Source organism: Pygocentrus nattereri, chromosome 3, assembly GCF_015220715.1.
Source record: "Pygocentrus nattereri isolate fPygNat1 chromosome 3, fPygNat1.pri, whole genome shotgun sequence".
In the NCBI taxonomy this organism is placed as follows: Eukaryota; Metazoa; Chordata; class Actinopteri; order Characiformes; family Serrasalmidae; genus Pygocentrus; species Pygocentrus nattereri.
This window is the reverse complement of record NC_051213.1, coordinates 38,304,757-38,331,154: the sequence shown is the minus strand read 5'-3', so window position 1 is coordinate 38,331,154 and position 26,398 is coordinate 38,304,757. Positions and strand designations below refer to the sequence as shown.

The window sequence follows — 26,398 nt, the reverse complement described above, 5'->3', positions numbered from 1 at the left end:
CAATGTCTTTAAGTTGGTCTGTCTGTCATGTCCGAGGGGTTTAGAGAAAGGAGTGTCTTCTCAGGAGTGGATAGTGTGCTTTGAAGAAGTGAAGGTGTAGTTATAGTGCTTGGCAGAGAAGGAGAAGGCAGAGGGTTACAGAGGGTGAAGGAGAAAGCTGAACGGAAAGGGGAGGGCTGAAGAGCAGACTATAAGAAAGGATGAAAAAGAGAGAGTGGGAGTGAGACAGCTGACTGGACCTGGCAAGAGAGGGATGGGAGTATATGTGTTAGGAAAATAAGAGTGACTGAAACAGCTGAGGGCTTGGAGAGGCATGCAGTGCTGCGTATGCCAAAACCTCTTGGTGCTATTAATACATGCCTGCCTGCATCGCGCCCCCAGCACTGACCCCCTCATTCACACAGAGCTCTGTGTGGAGGAGACACAATGTGAAGAAGTGAATGAGAGGGAGCGCAGTCCATGCTAATGGCTCTCTACATTGTTAACCGAGTGGAAATTCGTGTGACTCACTAATTGACATTTCCTATTTTACCTTTGTTTTACCTTGAATTTTACCTCCATCTCATGACTGGCTGTCTCTTCATCAGTTAGACCAGAGGAATGGCCATACCCACCATGTTGCACTCGAGCAGCAGTATTCTTGAGGCCTCAGCCATGGCCAACCTTACTGAGGACACGTCCAGCTCAGGCACAGATATGGGACATGACCCTATGATCCAGACAGAAACCGCGACTCTACTACTGCAGGAGACCGGCATGGAGGAGGCTGGCATAACAGCTGTTGCTGCCCAGACAGAGGGTAAGAACAACATAACAATAATGTGGTCTTCTTGTAGCAGTGATGTGATTGTTCTTAGTGAGTAACACCATGGAGAACAGAAGGCTCTTGGCATTTGAGAGAAGGAAAACAAAACATATATAACAAGATGTGTCAGAGAAGGATGACTGTGAGTTTACCATTAACTCCACTGTCTGGTGGTTTTCCTCTTTAACTCTTGGTTTTTGTCTGTTTCTTCCTTATGCACTTAGTTTTTTCCTGCCGGTATATTGCTTAGATTGCTCATACTTCTTAGCGGTGCTTATTATACAAATCTCAATTCCAAAAAATGGGACAGTACGTAAAATAATACTAATAAAAAATACACAAGTTGTTATATTGTTTGAACTGTATTACATTAAAAGAAACATGGATGTCTCTGAACTGTGTAGAAGACTGTGTAGAAGGCAGCATAAGTTGCTCCAAAATGTGTAACAATGCTGCCTTTTCTGGCAAGTTACCCATCCCACGTGTACTAGTACACCACTATAACACATCCTCGTTTTTGTCCTTTATGCTGGTAACAATCTAGAAGGTCTTCTTTGGTATAGAGAACATGCCACTTTTCTTTTTTTTTCACTTATTTTCTATAAACAATCTTAACTTGAAAAAAACTTAAAAAGTTAACTTGTCAGATCCCAGTACATGTTTACATGGCAACAGCCAAATTTCAAATGAGCTTGAGCAGTCTGCTACGTTTCTGGATGTTGCTGACACATAGCTTCCACTGTGCGTAATACAATCTTAATTCGCATCTGTGGATGCAACAGCTGTGATTATTGACAGTAGTCTTTCAAGGTAATCCCAATTTGGGAATCCCAACCCATGTGGTGTGGTGAACATTGTAAAATGGCAAATATGAAGCATGACTGCATAACTTGCTTTAAGATGCTTCTGAACATTGTAAAATGTTCTTAGTCTTAAATTGCCACTGCCTCAACTTTTTTGGAATATGTTTCAGATTAGACACAATGAAGTTAATGAGAGAAAACATTTAAATATATTGTCTTTTGTATTCTTTTGTTTAAATACTGCTTAAATGGATTTACAAATCACTGCTCTCTGTTTTTGTTTGCATTTCGCATATTTTACTAACTTTTTTTGATTTTTGTATTTTGTCTGTTTCAGGTGAGCGGTGGCAAGAGTTTAACCCATCCCTTGTGGAACACAACTTGTTTCAGTCTCAATTCAGAAGCAGGTATAGTCATACATATATAAGGATGTCTTCCAAAATAGTGAGACAGCACAGCTATTTAATGGGGAACTTTACCAATTTTGCAAAATGACTTAATCATTCAAGGGTTTAGATGTAAACCGAATCATTTCAGAAATTCACCAAGTCAGAATTGTTCACCATTTTAGCACCAGACGTCCGAAGCATTTAATGGTTCTAAAAGCTACATCTCATTATTACACAAAACGTGTATAAATGTGTTGCTTGAAAGCTGACACATTGTTTTGTGATGGTTTAGTTATAAAGTTTTGGCCTGTAATGTATTTTTTTTTATTATTAAGTATTGTTCCGGGATTACTTCCGTGTTTCCTGCCAAAACCGCATTCTCAACTGAGATCAATGCGCGCCAGCTAAAGTGCTTTTGCAGTTAGTAGCCTGTAGGTACAGCCGTTTGACATGGCTAATGGTGGTGTTGTATCCGATTCAGTTCAATCTCAAATTCACATTCCCTTTGACGTGTACATTCACTGAACAGTGACTTTATATCGTGGGACTGGGTGAGAACCTTTTCAACCTTTTAGCTTTCCATAGTCCCTGCGTTGCTTACCGTTGTTTTTTATTCAGTGAATGGGCGCTCCTGATGAGTGATTTATCAAAGGGAACGTGAATTTGAGGGGGAACTGAATCAGATACAGCGTCGGCAGCAGCTTTTGTTTAGTTAATTTTTACAGTTTTCATTACCATTTCCACCCAGAAAGCAGCGCACTAAGCAATAGGGAACACTGATTAACAGAATGCTTCACTTGAGCAAAGCACACAGAGTTGTTAATTGACAGACTTACTCATGTGGTTTTTAGACACTGTATGATATTATTTTGTCTATTCCAATGGACAAAAGTATGTGCAATATTCAGGCTTTAAGATGATTTCAGCTGATGTTACTGTCCTTTTAGTGTTTAGCAAGTTAATTTTGTGCAGTTTTAGGCTTTTAAACATCTCGCGCTAATGCAGCATGGTTTCAGCCAAGTATTTGATGATACTGGTATGCTGTTTGTGTAATGTTAATTGGAGGCTATATAGCGAGGGGAAACAAGTACTCGGACACTTTTGCTTCTATTAACACACTTCCATTTTAAATTCATGCACACAATGTCAAAGTACTTTTAGACCTTTAGAATTAAAGCCAGACTCATGCAAATTACACCTGCTGTCATTATTAAAAGACCTTGGCACTGCATGGGAAGATTTTATGCAACAAGTAGCAATCATGGTGAAGCTGAACGAGATTCATTTTTAAACAAAGCTACCAGAGCCATAGCAAAGACATGAAACATGCCTTTTAATATGACTGGTGCAATACAATTTCACAACATGCTCTAAGAATACAGAGAGAACAGTAGGCAATTTAGTGCCCTCCAATTATCTTAATTTCTACACCACCACACACACAACTTTTTAGCTAAAAAAAAGAAGCATGCAGATGCATGTATAACATTTTCACATGAGCATTTAGACCAGAAGTATCCAATCTTATCAGCAAAGGTCAGTGGGGCTGCAGGATTTGATTCCAACAAAAGAGCACACCTGATCCATTGTTTGAAGACTGAGACCAACTGATTTTATGCAGAGAATTAGGTGTGCTCCACTGAAAACCTACAGCCACACCAGCAGTTTGCGAATATGAGTGGACACCCCTGATTTAGACCATTTAGAACTCTTTAGGAAAGATGAACTCTTTGGAGCTCTTTGACTATAAATTAGCTTGATATGTTTAGAGTAAGGAGGTCTTTGCGCATCATCCCACAGTTTAGTATGGAGGAGGGAACATCACAATATGGCACTGTGTCTCTGCCAGTAGTACTGGAGTATTACATGTCATTGAAGGAAACATTAACAGAGCAATGTGCCAGGAGTATTAGAGGAGAATTTCATCAGCCAAGAAACAGAATCTGGAGAGGAGATGATGTTTCCACACATACAGCCAAACTACCGGCGTCTAAAAAAGATGAAGGTGCTTGCATTGGTTAGCTTCTCCTGACTCCCGCTGAAATTTTGTGTGTCAATTTTAATCGGAAATATGCAGTATATTAAATAAAAAAAATGTCAGAATACTTGTTTCCGTTCAGTGTGAACTTCTAATACTTGTTGGTTTCATTTGCATTTCAAAACTAACAAAGCAAACATCTTACATTTTGGTACGTTTTGTCTTTTTACGCTAATGTGAAGCTCATCAGAGGCTGTGGCATTACTTATGCATCCAAGAGACACCCACAGTGTGACTCCCTCCCTCAGAATACACAGTAAAGAGCCCAGAGAGGGAACTGTTGAAGGAAGGGACAGACATAAAGAGGCTAATGGACTAGGACAACAACACTGGAGGGACAGAATAGTGACGAAATCACCAAATGGGGAAGAGGAGAAGAGAGCACCTTTGATATTCCCTGAACAGGACAATAACTCCAGACCCCAAAGTACTGTCAAAGTTTGCTCTAGGCCAGAGTATGAATCTCGGGAACAGGATGCCACTTTAGCCTCAGCTTTTCCTCACCACATGTGCCAATATTTGGAGTGCCCTTTGTCCAATGCAGTAGGGCTCTGCCTCCACAGACTCGAAGTGGGCTGCTGTTCAGACATTTATTCTAGTAACGGAGGAGGGTCAGGCTGTGCTGGACTAAATTCTGAACCCGAATCTGTGTATATTTATGCTGAGAGCATCAAGGGCTGTGACTCCACCTGTTGCAGTTTGCTGCGGGAATGTGACTCCGATTGTCTCTATACAGAGGATCCACAAAGAGAAGATGGCTGTTACAACACAATGCAAAGAAAGAAAAGTAAAATAAAGAAAAGACTGGACTCGTTTTACAGTAACACTGAGATATTGTGTATGTATACTGAGGAAAGCTCTAGCTTTGACATGCCAGACTACAGCATTGAAGCCGTTGCAGGATCGGATAAATCCTGCAATTCCATCAGAAGTGACTGTGACTCGGATTCTACCTCTGCCTATGCAGACTGGGAGCACAGCTTTGACTCAGATGGAGCTGAGGCTAGCATGAACTCTCTAGACAGCCTGGCTGAGGCACAGTGGGGTTCTGTTTCGTCCAGGTTAAGTTCTGGCTCAGATGCTTCTTGCTACACCGCGGATTGTGGCTCGGAATCCTCCTACGGTACTGTGGAACAAAGCAGCAGTTTGGTCTCTGAAGGTTCTTTCGGTGCAGGCCGATGCGACTCACCTGTCGGTTATATCCAAGAAGACTCCTGCGATTTGTACAATGCTTGGGCTGAGAACAGTGATGTGGATAAAAACCTTTACCGAAGTCAAACAATGGATGGTGCAACAGGCTTTCCTTGTCTTCAGGATGACTCTGAGTTAACCCTGAATGAACTCCGGGGTGCCGTGACTCATACTGAACGCTGCCACTTCTCCCTGTTCTTCCGGGAGATGGTGAAAGAGGCTGCACAGGACAGAGATCAGGAAAAGCTGAATGTCAGTGAAGGCTTTCTCTTCCACCCACAAAAGGTATGAAATTAAAACCCACTTATGGTTTTCCAGTCCTATTCAACAAAGTCCACCAACTGTTCTTTACGATTAACTGATGGGAAAAAATTCTTTATAATATACTGTTTTCCTCCAGTGTCATTATTTCTGTAGGTGTATTCAGAGCAGTTACTCAGAATGGCACAATGCTTATCTTTTAGTTTTTACAGGCAAAGAACTCTGAATATCGTGAAGGCCGGGAATATTCCTTGCTTCGAAACATACAGAATGGGTCATATGGAGACGTGTTCAGCATCCGGGACAAACAAACAGGATTTACATGTGCTGCGAAAAGGGTAAAATGATTTTACTTTGCAAAATTGTGCTGTTTAAAAATGACTACTGTAATGCAGTGCAGTTACGCATGAATTCTGTCTTAAAAGTCTAAGCCAATTCATTTCAATGGAAATGGCAAATGCTAATATGAAAAAAGGTTTTGTGAGATAAATAACAGTGAGGGTTCATTTATGACACTGCGTAAATGTGCCAGCATCTTAGAAAACATCACCAAACAGACGGTATGACCAGCACAACATTAAAGTATGTAATACCTACCTTCACTGATGCATACCTGTATACAGCTCTAAAAAACTCATGACTCTCTGGAAGATTTAAGCTGAATAGCCAATGTGAGCTTCTTCATGTCAAATCCATTTCCATTATAAAGTCCTATAATTTGAGTTCAAAAGTGCTAAAAAATGTAACAGCAGTGTTAAAATGTTTTATGCTGTTCTGTGTTCCGGAATTAAACGCATTCTTCTTTATAAAATTGTTGAAGCATTTACAAGCTATGATTTCACCGAAATGGCCATTCATTTTGGACTCACTCGGAAGCGCCCTCTAGCGTCTGACAAACCCCACAGCAAACTCACGTTGGCTGTGTCTGAAACGTAATAACGCCGAATCCTCATCCAGTATTTTGCGGCAGGAAGGCACCCAGTTATGACCGAATCAAAGGTTTGTATAAAATACCGTCTGCTGAGGTTCCTCTGTTCAGCCATTGTTTGCAGGCAGCGTAGACGTATCTTTCGCTGCCTTACATCCCGTAATCCTGTCAGCACCGCTGCGGTTTGGAAAAGTTATGAAACCGCCGGCGGACAGTGGAGGAAAGAGAGACCAGTTTTTGTACAGTACTTTTTATTTTTGTTAGAAAAGTTTCGGCCTACTTACTTAAAGGACATGTTCTGGGTAAAGGATTCTTGGCAACAACATGACGCCTCGCTGCCCTCGAAGTGCGTCTCAAAAGTGAACGAGTTGCAGGGACCTTCATCACAACACTGTCTTCTGAAGCACTGGCTTATGAGACAGCTGCCTTATGTTTCGGACATAACCATTTTCTGGTGCTATTATTTCCCCGCTGGTCTTCACCTGCCACTTTACTGTAATGTACACGGCCCTTTGCTCTCGCGGAGGTCGCCGCAGCCCGGAGAAATCAACGTGTCCCGCGGTTTTCAAAAGGCAAACATTTCAGACTTGAACACAGTTATAACTGCTTGTCTTGGGTGTAAACAATGATCATTTTCAAGTATTAAACTTTGCATGTCCCGTTCGAAGAAAGAAACCGTATTATGTGAAACCAACTGTGCCGCAGCACGCAGCTCGTACGCTTCTTGTTATGGGGCCAAGTTGACTCATTGGGTTACAAAGGCTAGCATTTAGATGCTACAGCTTAAGGCCTCAAAAGAAGCAACGTCCCGTTAAAACAGTTAACGGTAGCCTACCGTAGCACTCGTGTAGCTAATTATCCTAGTTGGGACAGTGCTCTACACTAGATTTAGGATGGTTTAATCTCCGTTATGTTCCTTTATCAGCAGTTCTGGCGCCATCTGTTAAAACTGAGTGGAATCGATTAATCGACTCCAGAAAACCTGGCTAAATTGCGCTCTTGCGCCCTCATGCGTACAATTCAAAAACAGTTCTCAAGTTGATTTAAAAAGGTTTTTAAAACTTTTAAAAACTTTAAAAACTTTTTAGCCCAAAGCATTGGTCAAACATTCGTATATAAAAAATCTTATGTTTTTTAATCCTCTTGCTCACATTCTCGGTGGTTATTCTCTCACACTGCACAATCTACGATCTACAGATTCCCCTGTGTAGTTTTAGCTGGGAGGAAGTTGGGACATGGAGCAGACTGGACTCCCCACAAGTGCTCCAGCTATATGGGGCAGTGAGAGAGGGGCTTAATGTCGTCCTCTTCATGGACCTTAAAACAGGTGAGTTTTGGGTACTGTAAAAACACATTCAACAACTTTATTCAAGAGTGCTCATCGTTTGCCATTCACAGTTTGTGTTAGCCATTCTCCAGCCCATCAACACTGACCAGTTTTTGACCACACAGCTGCTCTTGGCTGGATATGACGCTGGCGTGTGTACACTTGCACAAGCACCACACACACTACTGTGCTACTACCATGTCACTGTCACTGCTGTGTTGAGAATGGTCCACAACCCAAATAATATCTGGTCAGTTGTGGTCCTGTAGCCAAAATCAGACCAATGATGGATGGGTTGGAGGCTGACAAATTGTGCTCCTGTATTATTATTTATTATTAAGTGCCTAGCAACCATATGGATAGCGTTTCTCCAGAATCTCCTGTTTTGTCTTTCAGTCTTCAGGCTTCTTTATGGCCTGTTCATGATTCCTCTGATTGTATCCATCCATCTTGTAGCTGGTCATCCTCTTCCTCTTTTACCATCAACTATTCCCAAGCATAATGGTCTTTTCTAATGGACTGGTTCTTCTCAAAATATCCAAAATAAATAAGTGAGGTGTCTGTGTAGTGGACCTGTAAGATAAAGTGGAGCTTGTAAAGTGGCTGGTGAATGTATGCTGCTAATAAACAAAATAAAATTAATCACTATTACCTATAAAGTTAAAGTTATCACTGTTACCTAAATATAATAAGGGTAAAGCAGTCAGATGTACACCCATCTGTAAAATCTCAGTCTCTCTCCCTCCCTCATTCTCTGTCATTCTCTTAGGTTCACTAGCCCAGTTACTAAAAGCAAGATGTAGCTTTCCTGAAGACATGGCTCTTTATTACCACAGTCAGGTGCTGCAGGCTCTCGAACACCTACACAGCAGACAAGTCATACACCTGGATGTTAAAGGTGAGCAAGAAGGTCTTTTTCTATGATCTACTGATAAGCAGATGTTTGGATAGTGTACAAACTATATTATACCATGACTTGATTCAGTTGGTTTTCAAATCAACAGTGATGAAACAGCACCCACCTCTGGTACAGAACAGCTATTGCACATTAGTACTATGACAAAATGATGACAAATGTTCTGAATGTCCATATTTTCTCCACTGAAAGCTCAATAAACATTTGTTTCTATTTGCTGTGTGTGTGTACGTGTGTGCGTGCTTGCAGTGGATAATGTTTTGCTTTCAAAGGATAGGAGGGAGTGTTTCCTGTGTGATTTTGGGTTGTCCGAGATGTTGGACAAGACCGGATGCAGCACCAAGACATTCAGAGGTAAGATAAAGATGTCCACAAAAATGTGTGCACTATTCCAATGAGATTTGTTGAGTGGCATATTCACACCCATATGTATGCATCCTAGACCCTGGCTTTTTTTAGTACTTAGGGATTTTGTACCAGAATAATTGAGCAAGTGAGTTGTAAATTTAATGTGACTAACTTAGGGCTGCACAGTAAATCATATTTTAATCGTTATGATGTTACGATTGTTCATTTCTGCGATAAACACATTTTTAGAGGTGTGATGATGGGACATAGCAAATTACTTCATACTTGCAGTGCCAGAGAGACAGCATAACATTGTTGGCACAAACCATTCAAAGCCTAATGAGTGCTTGACATATTAAAGGGGCACTCTGGCCAAGATAGAACATTTAATAATAATAATAAATAATTACTACATGTGTTGTCAACTTTGGTGCAACGGTAGTTTACGATGTAAAGGCTAAGATACAAGAATTTTTTAAGCTTTATGCAAAATTAATGATGAAATAAGTCATTTTTGACTGAAGGTCTATAGAGAAACATGTTTTTTGGCACCAGTAAGGACACTGTTTGGCTACTAGGGTGAATCGAGTATACTCAAGCCAAACTGAATCCACCTCGTGTGCAAAGACACATGCATCCAAAGAAATAAGTAAGAGATCTGCATATTGTTGCAAATGCACAAAAATATTTTTGTCTTTTTAACATTTTTTGGGATATTTTTTACCCTTTGCATTGAGATTAAATTTCATGATGATTGGACCAACAGAAAAGTTCCAAAATTGGTAAAAAAGTCATGTTATTAACTGAATGATTTTTCTTTCTATCGTGAAGTTATTACTTAAGGTTTCGTTCTGTTATGTGTATCTATGTGTTTTAGGCAATGGTTTGCGTGGAACCGAGAGCCACATGGCTCCTGAGGTGGCGCGAGGAGATCCTCGCTCTGATAAAGCAGACGTGTGGAGCAGCTGTTGCATGCTCCTGCACATGCTCACTGGACATCAGCCCTGGACACGATACTACACTCACCCACTCTGTCTGAAAGTAAGATGTACTTTACAGTAGATTGTAGTCAGTTCTTCTATGGTCAATAAAATGAATAATAAGTCATTACTGGCCAGTTTTTGACCACAGGACTAGTATTTTTTGGGTAATGAACCATTAAGATAGCAGTGATGCTGGCATGTGTAAAAGCTTCAGCAGCATTACAGTGCCTGATACACTAGTATCAGCACCACAAACACTGCCATGTCACTCGGTTAAGGATGGTCTAGCATGAACTAATGAATATATGTTGTGCAGATTGTGAGCGAGCCTGCACCTCTGTGGGAGATTCCTCCTGGCTGTGACCCGCTGACCTGTGAGGTCATCAGAGCAGGACTGGTGAAGGAGCCAAAGGAGAGAGACTCTGCGAGAAAACTGCTGGAGAAAGCCAACAAAGCTCTACAAGCAGGTTATTAGCATTTACTGATACTATTAACATTTTACAGTTGCTTGTAGAAGTATTATTTAATTGGTAATATTATTAAACTCACAGTCAAAAAGAATCACTTCCATACTTGTGTGTCGTACTCTGATTTTTAACAACTTTAACAACTTTTTGACGTGTCCGTTCACTTAAAGCAGGAAAATCACAACAAATGATGGATATTCCAGCAAGACATTGTGCCACACAGTTCACTAAGTGAAATTAAAGCTGGAAATTCAAGAGGTTTAAAACCCATTGAGATCTTGTGAGGCTGTGTTGGGAAATATCAAATGCAGTTACAAAGTTCTACATGTGAGTGTTGCAGAGCCTTACTCTGTAGTTCGCAATTAAATCGCCAACAGAGCTGGCTTTTAATATTACTTAATTTACAATGTTAACTATATTCTGCACAGACAGCATGTAATAATGTTTCCATTGACATTCTGTGCATATAGCAAATGGTAAAATGTAAATGCAAAAAGATTTTTGGTTCTTTAGCAGCTTGTTTCCATAAACAAAAATGATTTACGTAATAATCATTTTCTGCAAAAAAAGTGTGTTAAACATGTTTCCGTCTTTAATTTCCAGTGTGTCGTAACATATAGCTTCCCCGACTTCCTCATACCTACTGAGGGACACTACATTTATGTGTAAATCTGTTACCCCCCCCCATCCAATAGCCTACATAGGATAAACTGTTTTAGGTATCAGGTCTTTGCAGAAAATCCTTTAGATAGATAATAACTAATGGTTCTACATGTTTGTTTGGTTGGAAACCAAAATATTGCCACACTAACCCTTTTTCTAGACAAGCTAGTCCATTTTACTCTCTACCAAACAGCAAACCTCCTGTATCTCAGCATTCTAGTTATTCTGATGGAGTGTTTTGCTAAATTAATCATGGCAGCATCCATTAAAATGTCTGTGAAATGAATGTGACCGTTTGCTTTATTGGTTTTACGTTGTATTTATGTACTTTAACAGCAGTGTTAAAATACAGTATATGTGTGGTTTATTTATATGCATTTAACCTTTAGTTAACATGGTTATTGACCATTCAATTTCACAGTCATTGACAATAAAGATATTTTTTTCCCATTTTTTCAGTAATAAAATGCTCACTGCTCAGATAAATAGCTTTTTAAATCTAATGTACGCGAGCAATTCTTCTGACATAAGTTGGGAGGATGAAAATGTATAACTGATGCTGTGTGCTGCTACAATTACCTAATAGACTTTTGCATATTTCTCTTTGGCTGTCCGTGTGTAGTGGGTGGGTTCTCTGATCCAGTGTTATCTCACAGCTCTGGCACACCTGAGCTTCAGAACTGCCCACCAGTGAGCTTGCAGGTGGTCCCTCCTCTCATCGCCCTAACAACCCAGGAGACTCCACCTCCTCTTTCTGCAGTAGCAGCCCCCACTTCCACCAGTCAGCAGGAGTTCTCTGCTCCTAGAATCCAGTGGGTTAGCACATGGAGAGAAAGAGCAAAAGAGGAGGATAAGACTGACTCAGAAGAAAGGGAATCTGATGAGGAAAGTGAGTGGGACAGTGGAGGATGGACGGAGGAAGTGAAAAAAGATGAGATGGCAGTGTGGATGGAGAGGTACTGGGGAACAGAGGAAGATTCATCCGTAGGAAGTAACAAAAAACAAATGCTTTTAGAAGGTGAGAGAGAACCCTGTCAAAAAAGAGGAGATGATGACGACATTTACACCGAGCGGAAAAAAGTGTCAGATAACCAGGAAGACCATGAATCAGGTGGGGGCCCAGGTGAGGCTGATTCAGAAGAGATGGATGATACTGATGCAGCAGTAGACTGCATCCTGAATGAAGAGGGTCCCTATGAGGGTGAAACAAGAAGCTCAGTGGATGAAGCTGAAGGAGAGAGTGCAGAAGAAGAGGTAGAGAGTGATTTGGAGAGTTTGAGAGAGCTGGGCAGTGACTGGGCAGAGGAAGAGTGGGAGCCGTTCCACCGCCTACAGATCCTCTATGGGACAAAAGGACAAAATAAACCGTACCTGAAGACTGAGGATGACCACTCTGACACAGAGGAAGAATCTGAAGCATCGACAACTGCAAGTGAGTCTTCTTGTATTTGATATTTTAAGCTGCCTTGTCATTGTTCTGAGGTTAAAAGTTAATTCTACATAATTAAATTATGCTAAAGAAAGTAATTTAGTGTCATTTGAAGTGAAATGTGCAGAAATGTAGAAATTTTAAGATTGTTTGGTTAGTTTACAAGTGCTGTAGCGGTTCTTGTGGCCTAAACATCTGTAACAGTCTGTCAACAAATGCACTGAGTGACAGACATAGTAAATGTGGGTGGCACCCTTCTCTCTAGTCACTGCAGATGCATTCAAGCCACATAGAAATGTCCATTTATGATCAGATCACTCGAGGCGTATGTTAAAAGCAAGTGTGAATGGAGTCTGTATCATCACAGCCAGTATAAAGTTATTCAGAAATGTCAAATAGACTTAATTATGTCAGGCCTGATTTTATGTTCACTTTGACAACAGAAAATGATTGACTTGCTGTACAGACATTTAGTCACTACCTACAATTTGAAATGAGTGTGCAACTGTAAAATACTACAGTTCTCAGCACAGTTCTTTATAACGTCTTAACAATTCGAACTACTAGCACAAATGTTAGTGTTATTCTATGAGTCTGAACTCAGAATAATTGTTGGAAAAATTTCCCTTTAAAGTCACCCTGAGATTAAAATGTTAGTTTATGTCCCTGGCCATTCACAGTTCATCATATTATATAGTTAGTTTTCCCACCTCTAAAACATCTTCTGAGTTTTGATTATATCGCGGTGCACTAGAGGGCAACAAGAGCATCCGGGCCAGAACCAGTCGGCTCAGGTCCAGCTTCTTTCCCTCCACAATCACTCTGCTGAACTCCACACCTCGCTGATAACACTACCACTCATACTGCACACAGCGGACTATGAACACTGCCTTCCATACTACACTCACCAATCAGAGCTGTTGTTTTATTTTATTCATCATTATTACCACTGCACAAATGTAACATTCTACTGCCATGTAAATAACACATCGCAACAGTTATTCTATACAGTGTACATCTCCAACATGTTCATGTATATATCTACACACCTATAATCTATTTTTTTGCATATCTATAAGTAATTTATTCTCTATACTGTAATGTTGCACTATGCCTATTTATTGCACACTTGCACAGTCTCTTTTTGCACTATTTGCTACTATTTGCACTTCTGGTAGATGCTAACTGCATTTCGTTGCCATGTACTTGTACTGAGTAATGACAATAAAGTTGAATCTATCTATCTATCTATCCATCCATCCATCCATCCATCCATCCATCCATCCATCCATCCATCCATCCATCCATCCATCCATCCATCCATCCATCCATCCATCCATCCATCCATCCATCCATCTATCTATCTATCTATCTATCTATCTATCTATCTATCTATCTATCTATCTATCTATCTATCTATCAAGGAAACTTGTTTCGCATTTCACCACCCCACCTTATCACTTCCCGAAAGCGTTCAGCTGCCTAAGAGACCATCTGAGAGAGTGTTTCATCCAGAAATTTCTTGCTGTATGGAAGTAAAATGCAGTAGGACTTGACTTTAAAAATGTTCTAAAAATCTAAATACTTTAGACAGTACAGGTACAGTACAGCACCTTGAGTTACTATTGTCATTTTTAGTCTGTGTGCTCTGTTCATAAGTTCAAAAATATTGATGCCCTTTTTTCTCTCTCTACAGGTGGAAAGATGACCTTACATGAACCGAACTCAAAATTAACTCTCACCTGTCACCGTAGCACCTGTGCTTCCGAACCAGAGCTAACTGACAAGGTACATATACACTATATGGCCAAAAGTATGTGGACTCCCCTCTTAAACATTGAGTTTGTGTTTCAGCCACAGTCATTGCTAACAGGTGTATAAAACCGAGCACTTGGCCATACAATCCTCATAGAAAAACACTGGCAGTAGAATGGGTTATACTGAAGAGCTGAGTTTGATCGTGGCACTGTCATAGGATAGCACTTTTTTTTTTTTGTGTGAAAGTGAAGCTTGTAGGAGCAAAAAAAAATAGCTCTAAGCTATGAAGTGGTAGACCACCAAATTCACACAGTGAAAATGCCAAGTGCTAATGCATTGCTTCCTATAGGGTTCCAAACTGCCTCTGGAAGCTACATGCCTGAGCAGCTTCAAGCCAAATATCACTATGGCAATGCCAAGTATCGGCTGAAGTACTGTTAAGCATTTCAGCGCTGTGTGGGGGTTGGGCATCAACTCCATATTGATGCCCGTGGTTCTGTAATAAGATGTCCAGCAGGTCTGATGGTCAGGTGTCCACATACTTTTGGTCACATAGTGTAAAACAAACGCACTCAAGTATTGTATCATCCCCTTTAATTAATCATCATATTGACTCATACTCGTCTTTCTGCTTTACAGAATTCAGATTGGTCAGATGATCTGAGCTCTGGGGTGTTCTCTTCTTATAGTAGTTTTACAGATGGACAGAGCTTCAATGTGGACTGGTCAGTGTCCACACATCAGCCACCTTCTTGCTGCTTTGAAGGTAATTTTACTGATGATTTCTACACTGTGTATGTATCTTCATTTATTATGTGTTAGTAGCTATGCTTACTGAAATTTCTAAAATGTTTGAATGTGATGGACACATTTATGTTTGTGTGAAGGTCTTGGTGTGGATATCTGGGTGGAGGATGTGAGTGGGGAGACTCTTAGGATCAGAGAGAGGCTGAAGGTGAAGCTGGGACATGTCGCTGTAGGAATAAGTGCACAGGTGAGAAGCTGGCAGTGTCTAGTTTACCTTTAAATATGTTTACCAGTCCTGAACATTAGAAAGGTGGAAGACTTTGCTTAAAGGGGAATTCCACCAATATTTTTAAGATTTTTGCATAATTCAATCATTAAGTAGAGTGGTCTGATATATGTAACACACCTTTATAGAGAAACATACAAGGTCTGTTAATAGTAACCAGATGTAGCTCTCAGAAAGCTATTATATGAAATGGTTGCGAATACACTGCCTGATGCCCAAGTCATTATTTTCTGATAGCGTTGCAATAAATCTTTGGCATATTTTCAAATGTATGCAGGGTGGAGAAGGACATGCAGGACATAAGGCAGTGTAGTGTCCAAAGAAAATGAATGTTTTTTCACATTTTACTATTATCAATATTACATATACAAACTCAGAGGACATGTATGGGTGTTATAATAAACATCTAGAGCTATTTGAATGGAAAAAGTAGGAGAACACTGCTCAACAACCATCTGAATTCATTGATCTGACGAGAGGACTATCCAGTCACGGCCTAATATTCTGATGAGCGCACTTAATTTTAAATTCTATCACATGTGCTTTTATATTGTGTTCAACAATGAACACTTGCATTGTGTTAGAGCCAGAGCAGAAATACATGGTTATAAATAGAGACCAGTGTTAATCCAATTTAAAAGCAATCACAAATTTAGGTTTTAAACATCCCTTGCTGACGTAACCAGGCAGTTTATGACTACTACTAAATCGCTGTTTGTGTTGTCTTGAATCAAAGATCTCCATGAGGGCCTTCAGCCTGGCCACCCTGGATGGGAAGCTGGTTTCCCCAGACACAGAGGTTTTGGAGTCGGGCATGTGGCTACAGTGCGTCCCTGCTTCAGACAGTAGCGCCAACTGGGATTGGAGAGTCAGAGATGGAAAACTGGAGAAGCAAGAACACGATGAAGGCACATCAGATACCTGCTCCACGCTAGCAGCCTAAACCTACACATGGACACATCTTCACTGACACAACATTCCCTTCTTTCTTTCACTTCCATCCATTTATGCTTGTTTACTGAATTGTGAAACAATGTGATGTCTGTTAATTAAAATGATTTCTGCTTAAGCTTTTACTTTAGCTACATTTCTCGCTTACAAACTCACAGCCACCAACTATTTAGGCATCAGAGCAAAGAATCTTCTTGGTAGGTTCTCTCAGTTTAAATGAGATGGTGGCTTTGTTAATATAGTTGTTGCCATAAAAATAGTCCTGTGAAGATTTTGGTAGAGGAAAGGTGCTGTGAAAAGGAGCTGTTCTTCTATATCATGAGGGGAAAAAAACAGTACCCCAAAGTAATTAAATACATTTAAAGGGCCCATATCAGTCTTTCTCTCACTTTTCTAAAATGAAGACATTTAAAGGACAATGCAAATGTTGTTAAAGTTTGAAAACATACTGTTCACTCCAAATATGAAGTCCAGTCCAAATACAGAAACTAAGCTGCAAAAATAGCCTGTTTTAAATTTGTTTGTGATGTCACAAGAACCAGCTTATTTACATACATCTACCTATTCAACCTACAGCAATGTAGCCCTGTCTATTTATATTAAAGTTCTAAAGAGTGTTTATACTCTCTGCTTTTTGAATGATACAAATGTTATAAGTGGACCTTGAAGGAAAAGATAAAATGATCAAATCCAATTAAAATATATAGGATATGGGCTCTTTAAACATTACACGTTTTCCTATAACTGGCCTATTTTGTCTTGCCTTTTCCCTTATGATACAGTAGGGCTGAAGTGTATCAAGAATGTTTTTCATCAGTGGTGAAATCAGTGGTGTCTTTATTAGGTGTGGCCATTCTGTAGCATTGATTCTACAGGGTTCTGCAAAGCTGTCCAGCAGTACACTCTTAAAACGAAAGTGCCAAGAGGGGTTGCTTCTGTGATTCCAGAGAAGAATCGCTTTGGGTTCCCTAAAGAAACTGTTTAATGAGCGGTTAGAGAACCGTGTGTGTGTGAAGAATGTAATAAAGTTATATAGAACGTCCACATAAAGATTCATGCAAGATGCCATAAAAGGTTCTTCACCCTCACAGATCTCTTTTTCAAAAATAGTTCTTTAGGGAATCAAAAGTGGTTCTATGACAACAAACCCTTTGTGGTACGTTTTTTAATAAGTGTAGAAAATTAGGGTGAGAGGAAATTACATGAAATCTTTAAGAGAAGGGATTTTCAAAATTTTATGATGTGAATCAAGTCCAGTCACCTCAGTTTACTACTACTACTCAGTGACTGGATGACTGAAATACACAACAGACCTTCTGCATATTTGGAGAATTCACTTTAATCCAGTTTTTTTTTTGCCTTTTCCCATGTTCAGTGCAATGTATGTACATTAGAGGGTAAGAGCATGTCTGTTTTATAAAGAGGTAGATCTGGGTGTTTGTGTGGTCCTCACCAGGGATGGGCATTTTTTTTCCTTTCCAGTACTAAGGCAAATATCACAAAACAATAAAAAGAATTCTTTGAGATTTCCACAGTAAAAAAGTTGACATTAAAAAATGTATATGAAAGCCTTTCCATGCATTAGTATAGATAAACTGAGAGTGAGCTCCAAAGATCAGTTCTCAAAAGGAAATAACAGGATTGGAAGTATCAATTTTCCAGTACTGATGTGCCCACCCCACGTAAACACACGGTTTAATGTAAGTGAACATTCATAATTCGTGTGAAACCAATGGAGTCCAAAGGCTCTAGCAGGAACAACATTTCTCATTTTAAGCCTAATAATAGTTCAGACTAACATGGTATGGTTCAAAAAGGAATGGGGCGCTTACATACACTACTCACAAAAAGTTAGGGATATTTGGCTTTTGGGTGAAATTTATGGAAAACATAAAAAGTTGACGCTACAGTGATATTATATCATGAAAGTAGGGCATTTAATTACAAGCACGCAATGGTGATTTCCTCATCTCAAAAATTTATTGAAACAAAAGCCAACAACAGTATACCCCAACAAAAAATGGCAGTGTCTCAATAACTTGTCATGTGCCCTTGAGCATCAATTACAGCTCGACAACCACGTCTCGTGCTGTTCACAAGACGACTTAGTGTCTGCATGCCATGGCATCCCACTCTTCTTAAAGGGCGGCCCTCAGGTTCTGGGGTACAGAGTTACGAGCCTCTACACGGCGACTCAGCTGATCCCATAGGTTTTCTATGGGATTCAGGTCTGGAGAAAGTGCAGTCCACTCCAATTGAAGTACTCCAGTCTCCAGCCACCGTTGCCTAATGATGCGACCTCGACGAGCTGGAGCATTGTCGTCCATGAAGATGAAATTAGGCCTGTTGTTCATGCAGAGGCACAATGACTGGATTAATGATGTTATTCAAGTAATATGGGCTGGTCACTGTACCGTTTCACAAAGTGAAGGGCAGTTCTGTATTGACTAGACACACCTGCCCACACTGTAAAACCACCACCACCACCACCACCTTGCTGTTAAGCTCCTTGTTAGAGAACAGCAAGTTGTGCAAAAAGTACTAAAACACTGAACAGTTGGACATGTGCATTCAAAAGTTTAGAAAAGGTCACTTTAAGTTCACCTGTAAATGTTAGAGTGCTTTTTAGGTTCATCCTGAAATTTCACCAGAAAGTCAAATATCCCTAACTTTTTGTGAGTATGTATGTACCAACATTTCTAAATAGCTCTTGGCTAATTACTAATTTTAGCACGTTTCTTTCAGTAGTAACATTGTGACCAATAACTAAATTTAGTATGATCAGAAAAGGTCTTTATATATGCTGCACCATTAAATCTTCAGAACTGTAAAGTTAGATGTGCACACATGCTGTGTTCTTTATTGGTCTTATATGCAATAAACACATTTTCATTGTTTTTCCTCCTCCCACCACCACGTCAGTGTGCAGTGCTGAGAATAATCCACCACTCAAATGATACCTACTCTGAGGTGGTCTTGTAGGGGTCCTGAGCACTGAAGAACAGGGCTAGAACTACTAAGTGCTCCAATATGGAGCTGATCAAATGAAAGTTGTGTAAATTCAAGGAGGTGTACTTATTTAAATAGCCAATCATTGTATGTATATTTAAATGAAAAAGGTGGCTGTAATCATAATATGGCAATGATATGTCTTGTATGTGTAAAGTTCCCTCCTAAAAACACAGATCACGAAGAGAAAAAGAAAAGTTAGGAAAGTGATGGTGATCCAGATGGTGAACCAGAAAACTGTCTGTAGAGTTTAAAGGAGAATTCCTGAGTTACATTACATGTAAAACGTAGAAGACACGTACAGGTTCACTGGTGGCTGTACACTGTAAACAAAATACATTACACATTTGTGCTGTAGACATAGTGACCCCTGGTTCCTATCACCACCACTATAAAGAAAATCTATATTGAGAAGTTTCTCTAGAGTGGATTATTTCACATCAAACCACTTTGAATTACTATTCTCAACTACGTTACATCTCAACAACTGAATTACGCAGAAATTTAAATACAATCGGCAGAATTTCCCTTTAAGTGTGAGAAGCGGACGACTTTCTTTGGGTTAACTAATGCGTGTACTTTTCTGCGGACTTTTTTCCTGGTCTGCTTGTTTGTCAGGGGGCGGGCCGTAGGACACGACTTCCACCGCCGCGATAGGGTGGGTCGTCGCGGTGGGCGGGTCCTGATCGAGCCATTTTGACGTGACAGCGGTGACCGAGAAGTCTCCAGAAACTCCGCTGACGAGGTGATTTTTAGATAATCAGATATACTTTAACCTGTATTTACAGAGAGTGTAAAGTAGGTTAACTGGTACTGTAAGTGGAACTGTGTCTTTTACAACTTTCACTCCACTCCAAGTCTGTTGGAACACTCAAGTTAGCGCAAGCCTTGGCTTTAGCTTATTTAGTTAGCTGCTAAAGCTAATATGAGAACGCTAGCTGAAAATATGAGAACAGCGTTTTAATTTCTTATGTCCCCCTTTAACAAACCCTGTTACGAGAACAGCACTGAATCTCTAATGTATTTTAAAATGTCATGTTAAACGTAAGTCAACTCGTTCACGTTAGGGGTTTAATTAGCGAGCTAAATGTTAGCTAACTAGAAGTTCCAGTTTGAAGCTGTTGTCCCAATAGTTTTTCGTATTAACGTTAGCTGTCTAGCTAGCTAACAGCTAGCTAGTTAACTTTCTTTTCGCCAGTCACAGACAGAAAGCGTTTAAATGTGACAGAGCCAGTTGCTGTAACTCGTGGAAGTTGGCATAACTTCGATAATACATTATAATAATGGGCGTTAATTTGTAAGTAGCCAGTTGGCCTCGGCGTGAAATGTTCCAGGAGTTAGTACCTTTAGCGTAGTCGTTAAATTCCAGTTTAAGTGTTCGCTAATGTTATTATCATACAAGGGCAGAGAGCTCAGTTTAGTGAATTTACTCAGAACTTACAGAGAAAAGTTTGAGAAGGGGGCACATTTTCCGTCACCTGCCTGTGACTTCAGGGGCGTGAATAAAGACCTGTATGAGGAACTCTGAAGGCTGCATTTAGGCCCAGTCAGTTTACAAGTTTATATCAGCCAATAAATAAATGGATTGTAGCTCAAAAGTATGATCTCTCTTTTTCTCTCTCGCTCTCTCTCATTTGCTCCCTCAGAGTAGAGAGGATGGGGAATGTCTTTGGTAATCTCTTTAAAAGTTTGTTTGGGAAGAAGGAGATGAGGATTCTGATGGTGGGATTGGATGCTGCTGGGAAGACCACCATTTTATACAAACTCAAACTGGGAGAGATCGTCACCACGATCCCAACAATCGGTATGTACCCACACTGGCTTTGAATTTTTTTCTCAGACCCCTTACATCTCTCTCTCTCTCTCTCTCTCTCTCTCTCTCTCTCTCTTTCTGTCTCTCTAAACTCTGTTTCTCAGTCAGAGACCCACCCTCGCACACTCCTCTTGCTGTCTCTGTTTTTTGCCCTTGGTTTTTCCTGTACAGTGCAGTGTGTCCCTTTGTCTTCATCTTGAGCTTATCTTGGGTGTGTGTGTTAGAGTCAATGTAAAGTGTAGTGGGTGTGTGTGAGAAAGGAGGAGGGAAGTGCATTTGTAGAAAAATGTATTTGAGTATTTGTAAACCATCTTGTATGTTTATTGTTTATTGGCAGTTTAAATGTACATTATATGAACACTTTGTGCACTAAAGATGTTAACACAGGATTTTAAGAATTGTGTGCATGTGTTTAATCTGCAGGTTTTAATGTTGAGACAGTAGAGTACAAGAATATCAGTTTTACAGTGTGGGATGTTGGTGGTCAGGACAAAATCAGACCACTGTGGAGGCACTACTTCCAGAACACGCAAGGTAGGAGCGGCCAGCACATAAAATCTACTTTTCTACAGAGCACAAAGTCCACTTAGCTTTGACTTGTTTGCCATAGCCTGTTTCCTTCTTTCTTCCTGTTTGCAGTAACTGGGTGAATGTAAATATTTGAGGAATTACCAGTTTGAGACTATTTGAATTTAATTCAAACTTCAACCACATTGACCACATCAATCGAAACCCCATCCTTCAATCATACCCCAGCAATGCTTACAGAAGGGGAAAAACAAAGTAGGAAATATAATCCAAAACAGTTACCTAATTGAGGATGTCACTTGGCACATAGATGTGTTGTCCTGGAGCAGTATAAAAGAAAATCTCCCAAGTATTTCTCAGACAGATTGGATTTTGTCTTTAAAATTACATAGCATTTTCACTAGAAGGACATAGAAAGGCTAGGGGATTTAGAGGATTTCCACTTAATAGTAATACATTTTTGGTAATAAGGAGTGCTGTTTTAATAAATCTAAGGTTACGTTTATTGGTTCTTATAACACATTCATCTCCTAGCAAGGCAAGTGTTAGGAACAGTGGTGTATTTACTTTGATGACCTCTATGTAAAACTGCCTTTCAGTATCTCTCCAGGTCAGGACAAGACCACAGCATATGTAACAAAATTCCAATCCCCACTTTTCATCTGGGACAGTGTATTGGACATTTATTGTTCATTTGATATAAACTTTCAGGAGTGAAGTATATCCGATGAATGATACTAAACTGAATTAACTTGTTAAAGTAGAAGGTTTGTGCATTTTCACAAATTTAACCCCCATGTTGTCTTCAGTTATGCACTCCAACAGTAGAGGGTTTGTCTCCAAAAAATTCACAAAACTTTCCATAAACATAAGAGACAGGGCCCCTAGAATCCTGCTTGTGTTTTATCATGACATCTAGAGGAAGAGAGAAAAGTGGCAGTAGTTGGCCACCTTGTAACATACGGGTGTAATGTTGCACCTGCAGGTATTTTTAAAAAATGTTTGGCAGGATGGAGGAATTTATGCTGCAGTTATTCAGTGGACATGAGGACAGTCTCTTCATACAGGTCACCCAAAGTTTTGATGCCCCTTTTATACCTGTGGTGTGCTCTCCCATCTCAAAGAACTGATGGCAGTGAAGTGTTAACATAGAATGGTGCTGATCTATATAGAGTTTGCACATAGTTAAGTGACCAGGAAATTCACCTCTGCATTTAAGCCATCTGTGCAGTGAAACACCCATGTACATACCCACAATGCACACACACAAGGGGGCAGTGAAGGTTTTCTTTTTTTTCTTTAAAACCTTACGTGTTGCATGTTTATGTCTTAGGCCTGATCTTTGTAGTGGACAGCAACGACAGGGAGCGAGTGAATGAAGCAAGGGAGGAGTTGACGAGAATGTTGGCGGAAGATGAGCTGCGTGATGCTGTTCTCCTTGTTTTTGCAAACAAACAGGTGAGGATTACATCTTCCCAGATAAGAAACATATACCTTCCTTGTTTATTATTAGAACTAGGAAAGTATTTCAGCTGGCTAGAATAAATTACTTTTACATTACATTTATGGCATTCAACAGACGCTCTTATCCAGAGCGCCTTAAAATTTAAGCTTGTTACAGAGGTGGGCGACTGCAGCATTAGAAGCCTTGCCCAGGGCCTGTTTTTGGTGTAGCCTGATGTGATTGCTAAGGCAGGAAATTGAATCCCCAATCTCATCCAACGTATACAAGTTATATTGAGGAATGACAGACAAGACCACTTGCCTTGATCTGCCATGTGGAGGGCTATATCAACCACCAAATGTACAGTGTGTAAAACATTTCTCTCATGCCTGGTTGTCCCTCCAGGACCTACCCAACGCAATGAATGCAGCTGAGATCACGGATAAACTGGGCCTTCATGCACTGCGTCATCGCAACTGGTACATTCAGGCTACATGTGCCACCAGCGGCGATGGTCTCTATGAGGGGCTTGACTGGCTCTCCAACCAGCTCAAAAACCAGAAATGAGCCATTCCACCAATCTCCAAATGTATGACCTTTTGTAAGAGTCAGAAAGACACACATGGATGCAGCGTTAGCCTAAACTTGACTGATGTCTTTGTTTCCACCCACCCCTCTCTTCCCCAAGAATTTAGGCTCTGCTGTCTCTGTGTGTGCATGTATGTGTGTGTGGATGTGCATTCTGATTTTGAGTGTATGTTTACTTGAAGTATGTATGTAAGCAAGAGTGTATTGTATGTATATCAGTGAAAGTCTTTGTCTTTGTTTGGATTGGGAATGACCCTGGTGTGCCTTTTACACAGTTTTCCTTCAAAATCACCTGTTAAAACTGTAAAGTGGCTCACAACTTTCAGTTTCTGCACATGTATATTCTCCCTTTACCTCTCCTTTCTTCCTGGTGGTTTTCATGAAGGATCATAAACAATGAAGTTTTTCTAAGTATGGTCTGTTGTAGGCAATAACCTTAATCTGGCACTGGCATTATGGGCATGTGGAGTGCAAAGGCCATGCATTTTCTCATGAGCGCACTTTTAGTAAATTTAAAAAAACAAACCTGGTGGAAAAATGGCATTGTAACCTGTATCAGGTTCGGAAGATCATTATTCATCCTTCTTTGTTCTTTGCCTGATTTGAAAATCATGCCTTTAACCCCTCCCACCCTTAGTCCACTCTTGAAGAGTTTTCTGAATGTGTGAGGGTGTGGGAGTAGAGATGTGACTCCAAATGTGGGTTCTTGATTACGTTACCTTTTCCCAACAGTGGCACAGCCCCCAAGCCCAATCTCAGACCACTCTACATTCCCCTCAGCCTCTCCACAAGCTGTTGGATTTGATTTGAATTAAAAACTCCAAAACATGACACGTTTCCCTTATACTCAGTTCTCGCTTGTGTATCTGTTCCTGAAAAAAGAATGAGTTTTTCAAGATTGCATAATTAAATCACTAGGATGTAAACAAAGTTACTCAGAGTGGTTTGGTTGAAATGCAACTTTCTTGAGTAACTTACCAACTCAATTGTTCCCAGCTACACTATATTTCTAGAAGTACTTGGTCATCCATCCATATCATTGAATTCAGGTGTTCCAATCACTTCCATGGCCACAGGTGTATAAAACCAAGCACCTAGGCATGCAGACTGCTTCTACAAACATTTGTGAAAGAATGGGTCTCTCTCAGGAGCTTAGTGAATTTCAGCATGGTACTGTGATAGGATGCCACCTGTGTAACAAGTCCAATTGTGAAATTTCCTCGCTACAAAATATTCCAGTCAACTGTCTGTGGTATTATAACAAAGTGGAAGCAGAAGATTAGGAACGACAGCAACTCAGCCATGAAGTGACAGACCATGTAAAATGACAGAGCAGAGTCAGCAGATGCTGATGCGTGTAGTGTGCAGAAGTCACCAACTTTCTGCAAAGACCTCCACGCTTCCAAAAGACGCTTTTCCGTCTGGCAATCTGATGGATGACTGGGTTTGGCATGGTACTTGTCTGACTGTATTGTGCCAAGTATAAAGTTTGGTGGAGCGCCCCTTAGTTCCAGTGAAATGAACTCTTAATGCTTCAGCAGACCAAGAGATTTTGGACAATTTCATGCTCCCAACTTTGTGGGAACAGTTTGGGGATGGCCCCTTCCTGTTCCAACATGACTGCACACCAGTGCACAAAGCAAGGTCCTTAAAGACATGGATGAGCGAGTTTGGTGTGGAAGAACTCGACTGACCTCAACCCGATAGAACACCTTTGGGATGAATTAGAGCAGAGACTGCAAGCCAGGCCTTCTCGTCCAACATCAGTGTCTGACCTCACAAATGTGCTTCTGGAAGAATGGTCAAAGATTCCCGTAAACACACTCCTAAACCTTGTGGAAAACCTTCCAAGAAGAGTTGAAGCTGTCATTTCTGAACAGAGTGTGTCGACCTACTTTGACCTACATACATTTACAGTCAAATTCAAATTGTGTAGTTTCAAAACTAAACAAAGTTATTTAAATGTAAATTTTCATATTCAACCATCTTAAAAACACAAATTTGTTTTTTGGAAGCCTGTATCATTGTAAAGATATCTGCTTGAGGTAAGTTTCTCTGCAATAACCCATTTTTTATAACCCAGAATTTTATTTTGTCACAGTGCCTATAATCAAGATAAATCTTTAAAGGCCGTAGTCTATTACCTTTGTGCTGGTGTAAAAGACTAAAGGGAGATGCATTTGACCAAAACATTTCCTCAGTGCTCTTTTGTTTCAGTTATTGTCATGATCAGTGGGTCAGGCCAACTTGTCTTCTGCTGATTTTAGCACTGATAAACGTATGTAGATAACCTGTTATTCTGGTAGATTTCAATAGTTTTGTTCCTTTACAATCGAATAGTTTCCTGTAAGTGATTTTATTAGTGTTGTCCAGTTTCCCAGTGCAAACGTTCATTTTGCCTGCAGGAGCAGCTTGGTTATGGACTGTTGAGTCGATTCGAGTTTTCAGGCAGGAAAACACTAAAATGTGCAGCGCATGAGGATTCCATGACAAGGTTACAAATCTAGGGAAAGTGGCTTATGGGCTATGAATGCCTTAGTGTGTCTTAATCTACACTGCAAAGTTTTTCAGTAGTTTGTAAATTTATATACACTTCTGTGCAATAAAGGAAAATCTTTCACATACAAAATTACTTTCTCTGAGCATTTAATCCTTGCTAATGTACTGACTAATGATTTGTTATGAAGACCATTAAACGCTTCATGTTTTGCCATTTTGGGCTTGGC

The 26,398-nt window shown here is 40.2% G+C and overlaps 2 protein-coding genes across 3 annotated transcripts; both read left to right on the top strand.

Moving 5' to 3' along the window:
• The first annotated feature begins 307 nt into the window (after positions 1-307).
• Positions 308-16,408, top strand: LOC108429182. Its single transcript, XM_017700741.2, has 14 exons — positions 308-799; positions 1,946-2,015; positions 4,218-5,511; positions 5,691-5,825; positions 7,613-7,742; positions 8,512-8,640; positions 8,908-9,012; positions 9,884-10,047; positions 10,306-10,456; positions 11,742-12,551; positions 14,245-14,336; positions 14,946-15,072; positions 15,194-15,300; positions 16,076-16,408. Exons 1-14 carry the CDS (start codon positions 601-603, stop codon positions 16,280-16,282), a joined length of 3,720 nt encoding a protein of 1,239 aa, XP_017556230.1. The 5' UTR covers positions 308-600; the 3' UTR covers positions 16,283-16,408.
• A 3,529-nt stretch (positions 16,409-19,937) lies between these two features.
• arf2b (ADP-ribosylation factor 2b) lies at positions 19,938-24,516 on the top strand. 2 transcript variants are annotated; one of them, XM_017700744.2, is made up of 5 exons: positions 19,938-20,044; positions 20,946-21,103; positions 21,536-21,646; positions 22,974-23,098; positions 23,490-24,516. In XM_017700744.2, exons 2-5 carry the CDS (start codon positions 20,956-20,958, stop codon positions 23,649-23,651), a joined length of 546 nt encoding a protein of 181 aa, XP_017556233.1. In that variant the 5' UTR covers positions 19,938-20,044; positions 20,946-20,955; the 3' UTR covers positions 23,652-24,516. The 2 variants fall into 2 exon arrangements, with proteins under 2 accessions (XP_017556233.1, XP_017556234.1); XM_017700745.2 differs by having other exon boundaries at positions 19,947-20,044; positions 20,951-21,103.
• Positions 24,517-26,398: the final 1,882 nt, after the last annotated feature.

Bases quoted from the DNA above. Each gene is read 5' to 3' on its own strand.
- LOC108429182 (XM_017700741.2), top strand. From the start codon at position 601: ATGGCCATACCCACCATGTTGCACTCGAGCAGCAGTATTCTTGAGGCC. The intron at 800-1,945 runs GTAAGAACAACA...TGTCTGTTTCAG, and splicing joins TGTTGCTGCCCAGACAGAGG to GTGAGCGGTGGCAAGAGTTT. The intron at 8,641-8,907 runs GTGAGCAAGAAG...GCGTGCTTGCAG, and splicing joins CATACACCTGGATGTTAAAG to TGGATAATGTTTTGCTTTCA.
- arf2b (XM_017700744.2), top strand. From the start codon at position 20,956: ATGGGGAATGTCTTTGGTAATCTCTTTAAAAGTTTGTTTGGGAAGAAG. The intron at 21,104-21,535 runs GTATGTACCCAC...TTTAATCTGCAG, and splicing joins CACCACGATCCCAACAATCG to GTTTTAATGTTGAGACAGTA. The intron at 23,099-23,489 runs GTGAGGATTACA...TTGTCCCTCCAG, and splicing joins TTGTTTTTGCAAACAAACAG to GACCTACCCAACGCAATGAA.